Source organism: Nomia melanderi, chromosome 10 (assembly GCF_051020985.1).
Source record: "Nomia melanderi isolate GNS246 chromosome 10, iyNomMela1, whole genome shotgun sequence".
NCBI classification, from domain to species: Eukaryota; Metazoa; Arthropoda; class Insecta; order Hymenoptera; family Halictidae; genus Nomia; species Nomia melanderi.
The window spans coordinates 13,210,707-13,224,117 of NC_135008.1; the positions used below are offsets into that span (position 1 = coordinate 13,210,707).

A 13,411-nucleotide genomic window follows, 5' to 3' on the forward strand; every position below is an offset into this window, starting at 1 on the left:
TTAGAAAATTGCCCGAAACATTTTAGGGTAACTAACACTAGATAACATGAATTTTCAAATAAAATGTAACATTTTTTTGTCCTGAGAAATATATCTTTTATATTACATTTATTTGTACGTATATTTGTTAAGTATTTTAACTAATGTTATATAAATTTTCTAAACATTATAATAGAATAAATATTATTATTGTCAACATAAAATCTGGAGGAATTTTCATTATCATTAGTGAAACATTATCCTAAGAGTACGTACATATTCCCAGTTACCCGAATAGCCGTAGCGTCGCCACGTGCCGATGTTTATAGACTTACGACATTGATAAGATACAGAATTTAAGATCCGTACAGGCAGTGCGTACAATCATCGATGAGAGACAGGATAGATTAGAGATCTAATGAAAATTTCTGTCACGAGTTTACTATTTTCATATCACTTACAACGTTACCAACAGAGTATGAATAAATATAAATAAATAAATGAAAAATATAGTTTTAGGAAATGGTTAGCAGAGGGTCTAATATTTCTTACAAAAAGCAATAAATTGTTGTAGTCAAATGGAAACGACGTAACGTAAAGGTTCTACAAAACATTCATGCTAAACATTTTAAGCTGTTCCGCAGCTTGTGATTATGAACCACCCTTTAGGTTCATAATGTTCAAGTACTAATTAATTAACAACCAATTAAAATTGTAAGTAACTAAAAATTAATTTAGAAAGACTTGAACATTTTCATATTTTCTATAAGAATTCTTCTATCTTGCACGAGAAATGATCTTATAAAGAAAATATATGTTATGGCTTATTTACAATCTACATACTGCATATTACACAGTGTCAATCTGTTGTATAAAAAACAATAATTGTCAATTATGAATAAATTGCATACACTTCCCTAGATTAAATAATCTAATGTGCAAAGTACTAGTATTTGCTTTTTTGGTATATTTGGTATTTTTTGTAATGTAAAATTCTATGTATTTTCAGTAGATTGTTCTTCATCGGTAAGACAAGGAATTGAATTAGAACTGTCAGAATTGACAGTTAATTCTTACAAACCGTAACAAATTAATATGTATTTTAAATATTAATATCATGTTGGATCGATCAAATAAATACTGACATACAGTTAAATATGCAAATTAAATAATTTTTATTGTAACTATCGTGCTATCGGAAACTTTATAAAACAAGAACGATGGCAATGTTTAGCATAGTGCTAGTAATCGCTTTTGGATTAATAATTATTTTGTTTTTGAGATCTTATTTCCGGCGACGTCGTGTGAAAAATGTTAATAACAAGCACGTTGTTGTAAGTAACAAAAACCTAACCTATATTTAACATTCTATAAAGGTACATGCAAAATATTTGAATAATAAATGACACAGTTGAATAACTAATATCGTTGCAATTTTACTTGTTGATTTGCTTGCAAATATTTTCCTGGAATTATTGCATGTAACTGTATATACGTTCATATTTTTGATATATTTCTTTTAGGTAACTGGTGGTTCTAGTGGTATTGGGAAATGTGTCGCAATTATTGCTGCCAGACACGGAGCACATGTCACAATAATTGCAAGAGACATCCAAAAATTAGAGGCTGCGAAGAATGAAATAATTCATGCTTGCAAAGATAGAGATGTGCAGAAAGTGGAATATTTGTCTCTAGATATTGGTGAAGATTATGAAGTAGTTGAAAAGGCCTTAAATGATTTAGAAAGGAATATGGGTCCAATTTATATGTTAGTAAATTGTGCTGGTACTGCAATCTGTGGTAAAATTGAGGATACCACAGTGTCAGACTTAAAGAAAATGATAAACATTAATTTCCTTGGGTCATATTATTGTATCAAAGCTGTGGTCCAAAGAATGAAGGCTACTCAGGAAGGAATAATTGTTTTAACTTCTTCTCTAGCCTCACTTATGGGTACATGTTTTATATGTTTTCCTTAAACTTAATTGCATAATACATTGTATATGTAATATACATGTATATACCTATTTTCAGGCATATTTGGTTATTCAGCTTATTGTAGTACAAAATTTGCTGTTCGAGGTCTAGCAGAAAGTATATCTATGGAACTTAAGCCATATAATATTTCTACAACTCTGTGTTTACCTCCAGACACAGACACTCCAGGGTTTGCTATAGAAAACCTAACAAAACCACTTGAAACAAAACTTATATCTGAGACCAGTGCTCTAGTCAGTCCTGAAGTGGTAGCGAACAAACTTTTTCAAGATGCATTGGTTAGTAAACTGATAGTAAACTGATATATATATCATCATATATATATAATATAATATGATTATTTAATTATTTAATTTGAAAGATCTCATATGGTTACATCTTTTGTAGGATGGTAACTTCTTCTCTACAGTTGGCATAGAAGGTTTCATGTTATCTGTTCTATGTTCTGGGATGTCACCATTCAATTCGTATGGGGAACTAATTGTACAATCATGGCTCATGGGTCTTTTTCGTTTTATAAGTGCTTGTTACCTGATCCGCTTCCAAAAAATCATTCAAAATTGTATAAAGAAGCGGGATAAGAATAAGAAGTCCGAATAACGAAAAAAATGACTGCTTTGTCATATTTTTTATTCCGTCTGTGCACAATAAAACATTTTATTCACAGAATATATTTAAGTAATTGTTTACATTACTTAATATTGCGTTTTAAAATGACCAGTGAATGTTTTTAAACACAAACCTAATTTTTAACTCTTGAATTATATCACCACAGAAACTTAAAATCAAAATGGAGGGCACCGTCGGGCGAAGGAAAGAAGACACATTGGAAACTTAACGGTTTGGCTTACTTTTATTTAGTATCCCGTAAGTTCATAGTATAATGTTCTTCGTTAAGCTTTATGGTTTTTACACACATAGAACGAGACAGTTCTCGTTCCTGTTGTCACGATACTTTGAAAAACGGAAACGCTGAGAGTTGTGTAGTGTGTAACTTTAATGTGGACGATGTTTTGCTCGTGAGTAATTATGATCGCATCTAGCATCCTCCGATGCATCAAATTAAGCACGGAGCATCCGATGTCGGTTAGCCCGAGATTCGTTACGTTGGCCCATTAACAAAACACTCCACGCATAGCATGGGTCGATTTTGCTGCGATTCATGCCCATGGAGGTTGTTGCGTCCAGCTTGCGAAATCGAGGCTGAACTTATGCAGAGAAAATGGCGAATAACGAAGATGTATTTTCCGGAATTGCAAGTCGGTAATGATCAGTTTAACATTGATTTATTATCGTTCTCTCTCACTCTCTCTCTCTCTTTCTCTCTCATCCTGTCGTTCGTTCTCTCGCCCTTTCTCACTCGTAAAGATACTGCACCCACGCGTTCCCATTTTCGTTCGTTTCGACAACTGCGCTCGTCCACAAAATTGTTGATCCTCGGCATCATCTCGCAGATTCGTTTAAAGTCTATTTCCCCGTTACCCTAAAGCGCTCGTCAATGTGCAGCTGGGAATCTGCGAGACAAGGCTTTCTTCGAGGGATATCTCTTTGTTCCTTTTTTTCTTACCATTTTCTTTTCGTTTTCTTTAAATGTTTTCATCTTTAAATTTATGTTAGCTTCAAGTCGATGTTCGCATATTCGGGCGTTCGACAAACGCATTTCCCCACTGTCCTTTCCTCCACTCCCGACCTGCTACCAAAGTCGATTGTACGTTGCACGTAATTAATTGTCAGCCTCGTCGAACGTTCGAATTGGCAAACGATTAACGTTTAATTAGACCCATTGGCTACACGTGAAAACGGTCACTGTGGGAAATTCGTAAACTGAAACATTTTGATAGACTGGTTCCCCTTCGCTCATGAGTTTGAAACTTTGAATCTCGGAAATCGACGAATCGTTCGGTCGAGATCCACAGAGTCTCAAATGGCGGCCCGTTTTCTCGTCGTACAAGAGAAATGCGACGAATCGTACCGTAACATAACCGATTACGAGGGATTGATGAAAGTATCGCTGTCCCGAGGGTTTCGATCGACGACTGTATACCACTTGTTCAGTTCTAACCCTCCACAACTAAAATTCCTTTTTATTTGCATTGTAAGCCGAGTGTACGTAAACACAAGTGATTCAATGAACATCCTTCAATTAACATGGGAAAATATAGTCATACGATTCAAACATAAGAGTAAATGTACGTGAAAACGAAACGAATAAAAAATATAATCGCGGCAGAAGGATTCATCTAAGGTACATACTTGGCTTTTCTCTTCTTAAAAGTTATCTATACTTACAAGGCGTTCCGATATCATCGCAAATAAGTACCCTATGATGTCTCCCATGGCAGACAACAAGCGGTAAGCGGTAGAGGGTTAAAATCACTATAATCACACGTGTACTCTCCCATGGTTATCAACGCTATTCTCGGCTATTACTATTCACGGGTAGTCCGGGTTCTCAGCGCAACAGTGTACAAGCTTTTTTCGACGAGTTTCTGTGCTCTCTCGTGAGATCGTTTAAGCGGCAATTTAATCATCATCTTTCCGCATGCGCGGAAAAGATAGATATTTCGAACGTGTGTTTCCATCGAATATTTGAAACGCAAGGGTTGTATTCGTTTACGGTTTACGCTGCTCCTCGGTGTCGTTACATATTTTTTGCTGTTTTACCTACTATCGAAAATACTACCTCGAGTATTTACGCGTAAGAGCACATTGACGAACTGTTAGGACGGTCAATCATTACACGAAAAAGGATCTCTTTTCGATGCATCGCGTACCGCGACTCTCGGGAACAGGCGCGCGTGTGTCGTTGGGGCGGACATGAACTTGCGTCGATTCGTTCCGTGATTTGTCGTGGAGCTGATGAGAGATGATACAAGGTATAATCTTTCGCCTCCATGATACTTACTGCTCAAATACTGTGTAGCTGTGAGCGGCAAGAATCATTGAAATGGTGTTCGCGTCGGAACGCCGGGAATAACGAGTCTCTCAAGCAAGCGAAATTTTAAGAGAGTCAGTGGTTCTCAATTGGTGTATGATTCGGTTGATGGGGGAACGTTTGATCGAATCATGTCGCGACTTAATTCGAGTACGAAATAAGAGAACAGGATTTTCGAGGGCGGAGAACCGCTGACCAGGGGGCGTATTCATCGACGCAGGCTCCTTTTAAATGAATAAAAGTCTCGCGCGACGCTGGCAGCGCTAGATATCAACATCCGCCCCACGAGCCATCGACCAAACCGAGAATACATACAATAAGTACGTGCACAGGCCTGCACAGGCGGGCAACCCTAAGAACTGAAAACTCCGCGGCACTTAAGAGCTACTATAGACAATGGTACAAAAATTCAATGCTGTCTACGACGTTAGTATACCTTAGACGACGTTTTTATTTAATCCCATCATCATCATCATCATCATCATCATCATGATCATCATCATCATCATCATCATCATCATCATTATAATCATCATCATCGTAATCATCATCATCATCATCATCATCATCATCATCATCATCATAATCATCATAATCATCATCATCATCATCATCATTATCATCATCATCGTTATAATCGCCACTCCACCGCCGGTCGTCGTTATCCACCGTCTTTCGTCCCTTCTTTGTTAGTTCGGTTGTAATAAAGCAGGCGACGAGGACAAGCACGGGAATTATAACTTTCTTCAGCCACCTCGCGAGGGGTTGGCGCGCGAGAAGAAAAGGGCGCGAGCTTTAATTTGCGGTCGCGAGGCAAGCTTTGCCGCCAACCCTTTTCCTTCATCCTTTCCTTTCATTTTTCCTTCTTTCTTTGCCAAGAGTGGCCCTCGTGAGGTGCGCAACGAGGAAAGGGAAGAAACGGTACAAGAAAGATTGTCCTCGGTCGCCTCTTTCTATTTTGAAGCGTGTCATTCGACCAACGCTTTACCGCGTCAGCCCAACGAACAACCGTCTTTCTTTCAAATTTTTTTTTTCTTTAATTCTTTTACCTTCGCGCACGCATGTGTCCCTTTCTCGCCTATGTATCTGTTTCAATCGCTCGTGTCCGCTTTCTCTGTCTCGCTCTTAACAACCGCACGCTCATACGCACACACAGCCAAACATACAGACAGACAGTCAGTCATAGTTCGCCGCCGCGGACATCACGTATACGCGTGTACGTTCACACTTGGTTATTATATCAGACAGTATATCCCCTTCATTTATATCCGTTAGTTCTTACGCTAGGCGTTAATTAGTGTTACATCTAGTCGCGTGTGGCCGGCCCGTGCTACCCAGGAACGCGCTGCTCGCAGCCGCACGCTCCTTTTTGTTGCCTCGTCTGGCACTGAGATGCCAGAAAAAAGCATGCGCGCCGGTGCTAGACCGTCTCCTTTTCACCTTCCCGCCGCGTTCAGTCTTTTTTTGCTTTTATTCCGCGCGCGTATGCGCTTTCGTACATGCTCTCCCGCTGCGCCCCCTTTCAGACACCGCGTCGCGTTAACAGTCACGCCACAAACACGAATAAACATATCCTGCCACACGACATCTTAAAAGCGTCAACAACGAATACGTCAGGTCCCTCGGAAGGTTCTCGCGGTTTTTGTCGGTGGAACATGATACGCTGGCGTGTATTTTAAACTTAAACGAGTTTGCGCGTGCTTTCGGCCGCGTAAATTGATTTATCGAGTTTGAAGTTGAACGGGCGACGAATTTTTCTTACGCATCGAAATTATTTGTCTAGCTTAATCATACGGAAAATTCAACGTTTGGAAGTGAACGAAAGGGGTTGAACCTTCGATGGAACCTGATTAACTCTCAGAGATAATTGCCTGATCCTATTCATTTATTAGTTATATTTTTTTGTCTATTTGCATCTTTGGAAAACAAATGTTTTTAGAGTTGAAGGTATTCGAAGTATACGTATTAAGTTTCTAAATGATAAGAATAAGAGAGAGATTGCGAATGGGTGAAGATTGTCGCTACTCCGAGCGTTAAGAGATTAAAAAGAGAAAAGGAAGAATGGGAGATAAAACGAGCTTTCGACTTTCTTATTAGCCCAGCCACAGTTACATTGAAACAATCCGGGATCGGTTAGCACGGGCGGCCAGACCCATTCGAATGCGTTTACGATCCGAGAAATTACACAGTAACGTTATTTATTTATTCTTTTTCTTCTTGTTTGTTTCTTTAGTGTAACACGTACGGCATATCAGTAATTAACGTTACGTTATTTATTTACTATGTATTTACAATCACATGAATCGTAGATATTCTAACGTGTCGTTCGTTTCGTACAGCTAGTCTTTTTCTCCCTCTTCCTACTGCCTTTCCTTTTCTTTCTAGCTCTCTCCTTCACTTCTTTCACTTGCTTCACGGTTATTCACAGTCTTCCATCACGATTAAGTCCATGCACTCGCCCGGCGGAAACATTTCTCTAACTCTAAACCCGTTCTACACCTGTGTCGTTTCTTGCGTCACTTGCTCTATCAATTTCATTCTTTTTCTCATTCTGTTTTACTCACATACATGCAAACTTTCTCTCTCTCTCTCTCTCTCTCTCTCTCTCTCGCTCTCTCTACCTCTCATTTTCTTTCTTTCTTCCTTCCATTTTCTCTCCAGGGTCGAGCTGAAACTTGTTCAATACTGCAACACCATTGTGCAACGTATTCGCGCGCGCGTACACACATACACATATATATATATATTTTTCTGTTTCGTTTGTATATATATATGTATATTTATATATATATATATTTATATAATATTATAAAAAACAGTATCTCCTAACGCTTGCGAGATGAAAGCAAATTCACGGGACTGCCTCAGGCGGCCCGAAAAAGCTGTCCGTCCGTACGTTTATACAGCCGAACATGCACAACGTTAAAGACGGCATGGGTCCGCGTGTATAGTAAGGCCAGTCTAACTCACTATCGGCCGATCGCCGTTACACTACCAAAGTTTTACACGCATCGATCGATACAATTTGAAAGACAACACGCGGAGTAGGTGAGAACCTGCAAAGTATAGAGAGTTGTCAGTGGAAAGGATATATTATCTCTTTTCAAATTTTGCGTGAGAAGATCATGAATTATCGATGCTTAATCTACGATTTACTTACTACTGAAGCAACGGTTGCTTCAACTATTGTTAACGATACTTTAAATTCTTTTCGAATGAAGTATTTATAGTCGGGTCAAACACAGTGGACGGTTTTGTCGCGCGTATTCGGACGACGGAAGGGAGAATAGGAGTACCATTGGTTGTTTCCCCACCTTGTCTTCATTTTTTGGCCAATCACACTAGCTACTTCTTTAACCGTCATTTGCGTTTTGGCCAGACTATATCTATCGATGCGAAAAATTAACGAAAAGGGAATCGGAACCGAAGTTCCTCGCACGACTTGGAATTAGGTTCCCAGTTGCCCCACATTTCTCTCGTTCCTATTGTTCCCGATAATTTTATGATTGCGTTATATCCTTCCCACCGAGATTACCTCGTATTCAATGACCCTATCGCTCGACATTGGAAGCTAGTTTATTAAGAAGTATTTTGAATCGAAAGAGGCTTTTGATTTTTCGTAACATGTCGTCTTAATTCGTTTCGAATTCCTGTGATCAATTTCGTACAAGAACATTTCCGATGATAAGTACCAATGATGATTACACGCTAATTCGTAATTTAATCTCGTCGTGACCCATCCCGTTGTGAATTCTAACACGCATGCACGGACATATAAGACCTTTACTTGGCTCGTGTCTATGCTCAATACGCTTTGAGTACCAAAATGTCTGTTACCGTGGATCGTCGCGAGGCATTCGGTACGTTTCACGCCGTGCTTCATTTCGCGTCTGTTTCTTCGACACAAATGTAAATAACGATGGCAGTGTCAATAATACAGGCAGTGTTTCCATCGTGAAACTGAGAACCTTTCACAGGCAGGAATCGATCTTCGGATAGTCGGGTCGCGACTTTCGGTTCGGTTTTTGGTACCAGAAATATTCAGGAACTGCGAGAAACTCTGATATGGAGGTTTGACCTCGTCGTCTGATATGAATGAGAAGTATCGCGGTCGATTTATATTTTCGCTTATAGAACTCACGATAAAAGTGTAATGGAGCCACCGTTCCAGCTTCGAATTTCTTATTACCACTTATTCATCCTAGATCAAATAGGATATCATCTTTTAATATTGGCTCGAGCCGGCGACGATACGAAGGAAGCGATTTTCCATAAATAAAGGTTCTGCTTTTACGTGTCAACCGTGAGTGTTGCATATACTCACAGGTTATTTTTATCGCATCTGATGGAACTTTTCAATGCACCTCGCACGAAGCGTTTTAGGGAAAAAATAAAGGAGAATATTATTCGACGCGATGGGGAAGATTTTTGTTAGCCCGTTCAACTAGGAGGGGTATATTTTCTAAAAAAAAATAGGGACTTTCAATGAACAGCGGACCCTCCTTTAAACAATGCCAACAGAAATGAATTTCCGACGAGTTATGGACCTTCTGATCTTACTCTATTAAGCGTATCTTCTAATCAATCGAACAGAATACTTCCCTTCTCAGTTATTACAAGTTTACATTAATTTGTTGACGTGAAGTGTTAACTTTCTTACAATGATCACGAGAATTAACAAAGATTTCAATAAATAGTAAAATTTCAAAAATTAGAATAAATGATAATACTTCGTTGACTTTGTTGAAATTTGAACACGGTTGAATACGAATACAAACAAGAGGGTCAACGAACTAAATCGCGTTTTAACACTGTCTTTAGTGTACTTTGTCATCGGCTTCTCAAGTTTCTACGGTGTAAAGAAAACGGAATGAAGAAAAAATTCTTCCGCGCGTACCTCGTGCTCGAGATCGTTTCGACGGATCGTCGAACGTCGACGATCGTCGAGACACCCTCTGGCTCGGGACGATCCCGGAGCGCTCGCGGTAAGACGGTCGAGCATAGACACGTATTTGCTAATCGTTTCCTATTCGAATATAATTAATCACATCGCTTCGAAAAAATTCATCGAACAAGTCTCAATTCTATGGAGCGGCGCGGGACGAAGTTCTTGTCAGCATTTAGCGATCTCCTTCTCGCGATCCCCCCCCCCCTTTTTCCAGGTTTCCTCGCGGCAACCGACGGTGCCACCCCTTTCCTTTTTCTGGAGTCACATTCACGCGTCTCGTCGAGTAAATCTCGATGTGAAAGAAACTACGAAACCCTCGCGGTGTCCTCGACAGAATCCCGCAATCGATCACGAAGACTTCGTCACTGTTTGGCTTCCTGCCGGGCGGCGAAGACACGAAGATCACGGAACACGTTTGACATTGATGAAAAATGAACAAGCGGGGGGCCATCCCGTTTCGAGACTGTTTCGTTGCGTCTCCCCCTTCGTGCCGCGATTCTCGATGAACATATACAATGATGCCGCTGATGACGTCCAGGAATTTCTTAAAACGATCGACTCGAATCGATGAAGATACAAAACATTCTATTGTACGTCTCATTGGAAGATCGTCGTTCAATATATCATGACCACTATAAAAAATCCTCGTTCCGTGATTTCCCGCGGAATGGTCAGTGTCCGCAAGCCTCGTGTCGTTCTACCGTTTCGTCGTTAACTGTCGCGACCGCGTGAAGAACTCGCGTCGGTTCAACAATAACCATCGTCAGATTAATTAACCCCTAATTGCTAACGGCCGGATCGATCACATTGTCTCGTTTCTCTTTGTCTACACCTGAGTCCTCCTTCTGTGCAAGAAAGTCGGTATAACCAGGACACGCCAGTGATCGTCTTCGGCGTACGATCGTTCGCCTAGAAGACGATCTCGATCTACATTCGCTCGAAGCGTACGCTTCGTTGTGAAATTATTGATTCCCCTGAATGTGGTGCGTTCGGAACGGTCGTCGTTCCCCGGTATCCGATACGACCGACAATCGCGTAATCACCACTATGAAATTAAAAGACAATCGAATTTTCTAGTTCGAGCGACTGATCGGAATTTTAAGCCCCAGGCCCTTTAGACGCACCTCGGAAAGGAAAACGTTAATCGCTGACCGAAAGGAACCATTAGACCACCCTCGTTTCCTATTAAATTTCATTTTCACGCCGCGTATTCTTCCCGCGGTGACCCCTCATCGCACATCGTCCTCATTCTTTTACCCGTTCACGAAATCGATTCCTCGAAGAAGCCCACAGCACACATATACGCTCCGCCTCGTGTCTCTTCACGCCGTAGTGTTCTTCGAAGCGCTTCCCGGGTCTCGTAGCAGAAGATAATCGATCATCTCGCGACACCGTGCTCTCTCTCTCTCTCTCTCTCTCTCTCTCTCCCCCTCGCTCTCCCTCATTCTCTCTCTCTCTCTCCCTCTCCCCCTCGCTCTCCCTCATTCTCTCTCTCTCTCTCCCTCTCTCTCTCTCACTCGCTCTCTCTCTCTCTCTCTCTCTCTCTCTCTCTCTCTCTCTCACACACACATTCCTGATTATCGTTCCGGTGCGAAGTACGATGGATTCTTCGAATAAAGGACCATGAGGATCAGAAGGGCGAGGACGAACAGCCGGCTTCCGTGACTCGAATACAGCGTGAGGACGCCCGCCAACCACCACAGCGTTGGACAACCACCTGGCGCCGAGTTCATCCCCCTTTGAATCGCGGCGGGATGTTCACCTGTGGCATATAAATTGATTTCACCTTGTGGTATAGGTACATCATACGCTGGGTAGGATATTACGCAGTTTCTGGTAGGTCTGTTGGTCAAATTTGTTCTGCATTAAAATTGACGATTTTTGGTTCATTAGTCTCTTTACAAGTGAGAATGCTTTGAACTTCTACAAACTCTTTCCAGAGAAAATTGAATTGTGCATCAAGTCTTAAATACTAGAAAAAGGTATCATATATCAATGTCCTGTTATTTGAATAATTAAATTATTAATTTACGGCTTTTGGCTTTGGATATTGAGGCCAAAAGTCGCCATTAATATGGCATTTGACAAAAGGTTACATTTGAACTGTTCTATAGATAATTGAAGGGTCTTAGCCCTTATAATCCTTAAGGTTTACCGAACGCGTCGATCTGATGCATATTGAATTTTGTAAACATTATTCACCGAATGTTTACGTCGATGTTGATTGATGCGATTGCACGAATATGTATTCTACTTGCCTATTCTTATATCTCTGATATATCTTTTATATTTCTTATATTTCCGAGATTTAAATGAACGAACATCAACCGTTCTAGGAACAATGAAATGAACTGTACAATAAATCTTCGTAAATCTAGTGTTAATATCATTAATCGATGAACGGAATGTACATTATCGTTTGAATGAATATGTACAGCGTCTTTGGGAATAGATAGGAGAACATTTGAAGAATGATTTTCCATGGCAATATAAGATGAAAATCTGGAATAAAAAAGTAACTATTCAGGGTTTGTGTTTAAGTTATTAACTCTAATATGGTCATTTTGAATGTTGACGGTGCATCAATAGCGTGTAAGATATGTACATAGATCATCGTGAGCATACACGATAACGTAACGCGTGAGAGTTCAGCGGCAGAGACGAACTCGCACTGTGTTATTGGCTAATTATAATTGCTAATTACAATTCTTAAATATTCTACACATTAGAATCTAAATAAAATTTAAAAATATATACTTATTAATTCTTTGAAATTTCTTTCACATACTCTCACGTTTTCAAAATCCAACATCAACTATAACGGAACTCAATTTCAACAATTTAAATTTAGTACATTTATTTCAACTAATAGAAAATCACAAAGCACCCCTTCCAGTGATATAATCTAATGATACTGTATAATTGGTATCTCATATTAACTCGATCCTTATATTTTAAGCCATATCTATCTTAATGCATGTTGAACCAGGTCATGACCTCTCCTGACGATGCATTGCGAACGTAACGTCAGCTCGTATTCACTTAAGAGGCCATCTCTTTTTTTTCCGACCGTCGCGCGAGGCCACGATATTACTACATATTTCTTCGTTGAAACGCGAGGAAGATTTATTTTAATGGAATGCGAATACGCTTACCATTCAACACGTGAAGCTGCACGCTCGCGCTATCAAAACTGCTCGGGCTGCAAGTGTAATTGCCTGAGTCCTCCCGCCTCGCGTTGCGGATTTCGAGACTGCTGACCGTGTCGTTCTTGATCCTCTCCGTCTGGATGTCGATCTTGCCCAACTGATTGTCCAGAACGCGGTCGCCCTCGTGATACCAGAAGACGTAGAACGGTCCTTCGAGGGACTGTTTGATTATGCACCGTATAGCGACTGTACTTCCGGTCTTCACATACATGTCGCGGTCGCCTATGATCTCGATCTTTGGCACTAGAAACCAACAATCGATATTTGTACGTTCGCCACGTAAATTAGAATCAATTAAATGTACAATGGCGGACGAAAGATGCTTTAAAAGACGAGCAAGGT

The 13,411-nt window shown here is 40.2% G+C and overlaps 2 protein-coding genes across 4 annotated transcripts in view; one reads left to right on the top strand and one right to left on the bottom strand.

Annotated features, from left to right (window-relative positions):
- The first annotated feature begins 567 nt into the window (after window positions 1–567).
- Kdsr (3-ketodihydrosphingosine reductase) lies at window positions 568–2,655 on the top strand. Of its 3 annotated transcripts, none has more exons than XM_031980854.2 (5): window positions 568–693; window positions 989–1,313; window positions 1,503–1,932; window positions 2,014–2,255; window positions 2,365–2,655. In XM_031980854.2, exons 2-5 carry the CDS (start codon window positions 1,200–1,202, stop codon window positions 2,575–2,577), a joined length of 999 nt encoding a protein of 332 aa, XP_031836714.2. In that variant the 5' UTR covers window positions 568–693; window positions 989–1,199; the 3' UTR covers window positions 2,578–2,655. The 3 variants fall into 3 exon arrangements, with proteins under 3 accessions (XP_031836714.2, XP_031836713.2, XP_031836715.2); XM_031980855.2 differs by lacking the exon at window positions 568–693 and adding an exon at window positions 906–922; XM_031980853.2 differs by lacking the exon at window positions 568–693 and having other exon boundaries at window positions 821–1,313.
- A 2,684-nt stretch (window positions 2,656–5,339) lies between these two features.
- Window positions 5,340–13,411, bottom strand: part of LOC116428819 (zwei Ig domain protein zig-8) — a 29,985-nt gene continuing 21,913 nt past the window's right edge. The window contains exons 4-5 of the mRNA XM_076371190.1: window positions 13,016–13,312; window positions 5,340–11,622 (exon numbers count right to left, since the gene is read on the bottom strand). Coding sequence (XP_076227305.1) covers window positions 11,438–11,622; window positions 13,016–13,312 — 482 coding nt within the window. The 3' untranslated portion in view covers window positions 5,340–11,437. The remainder of the gene's footprint in view (window positions 11,623–13,015; window positions 13,313–13,411) is intronic.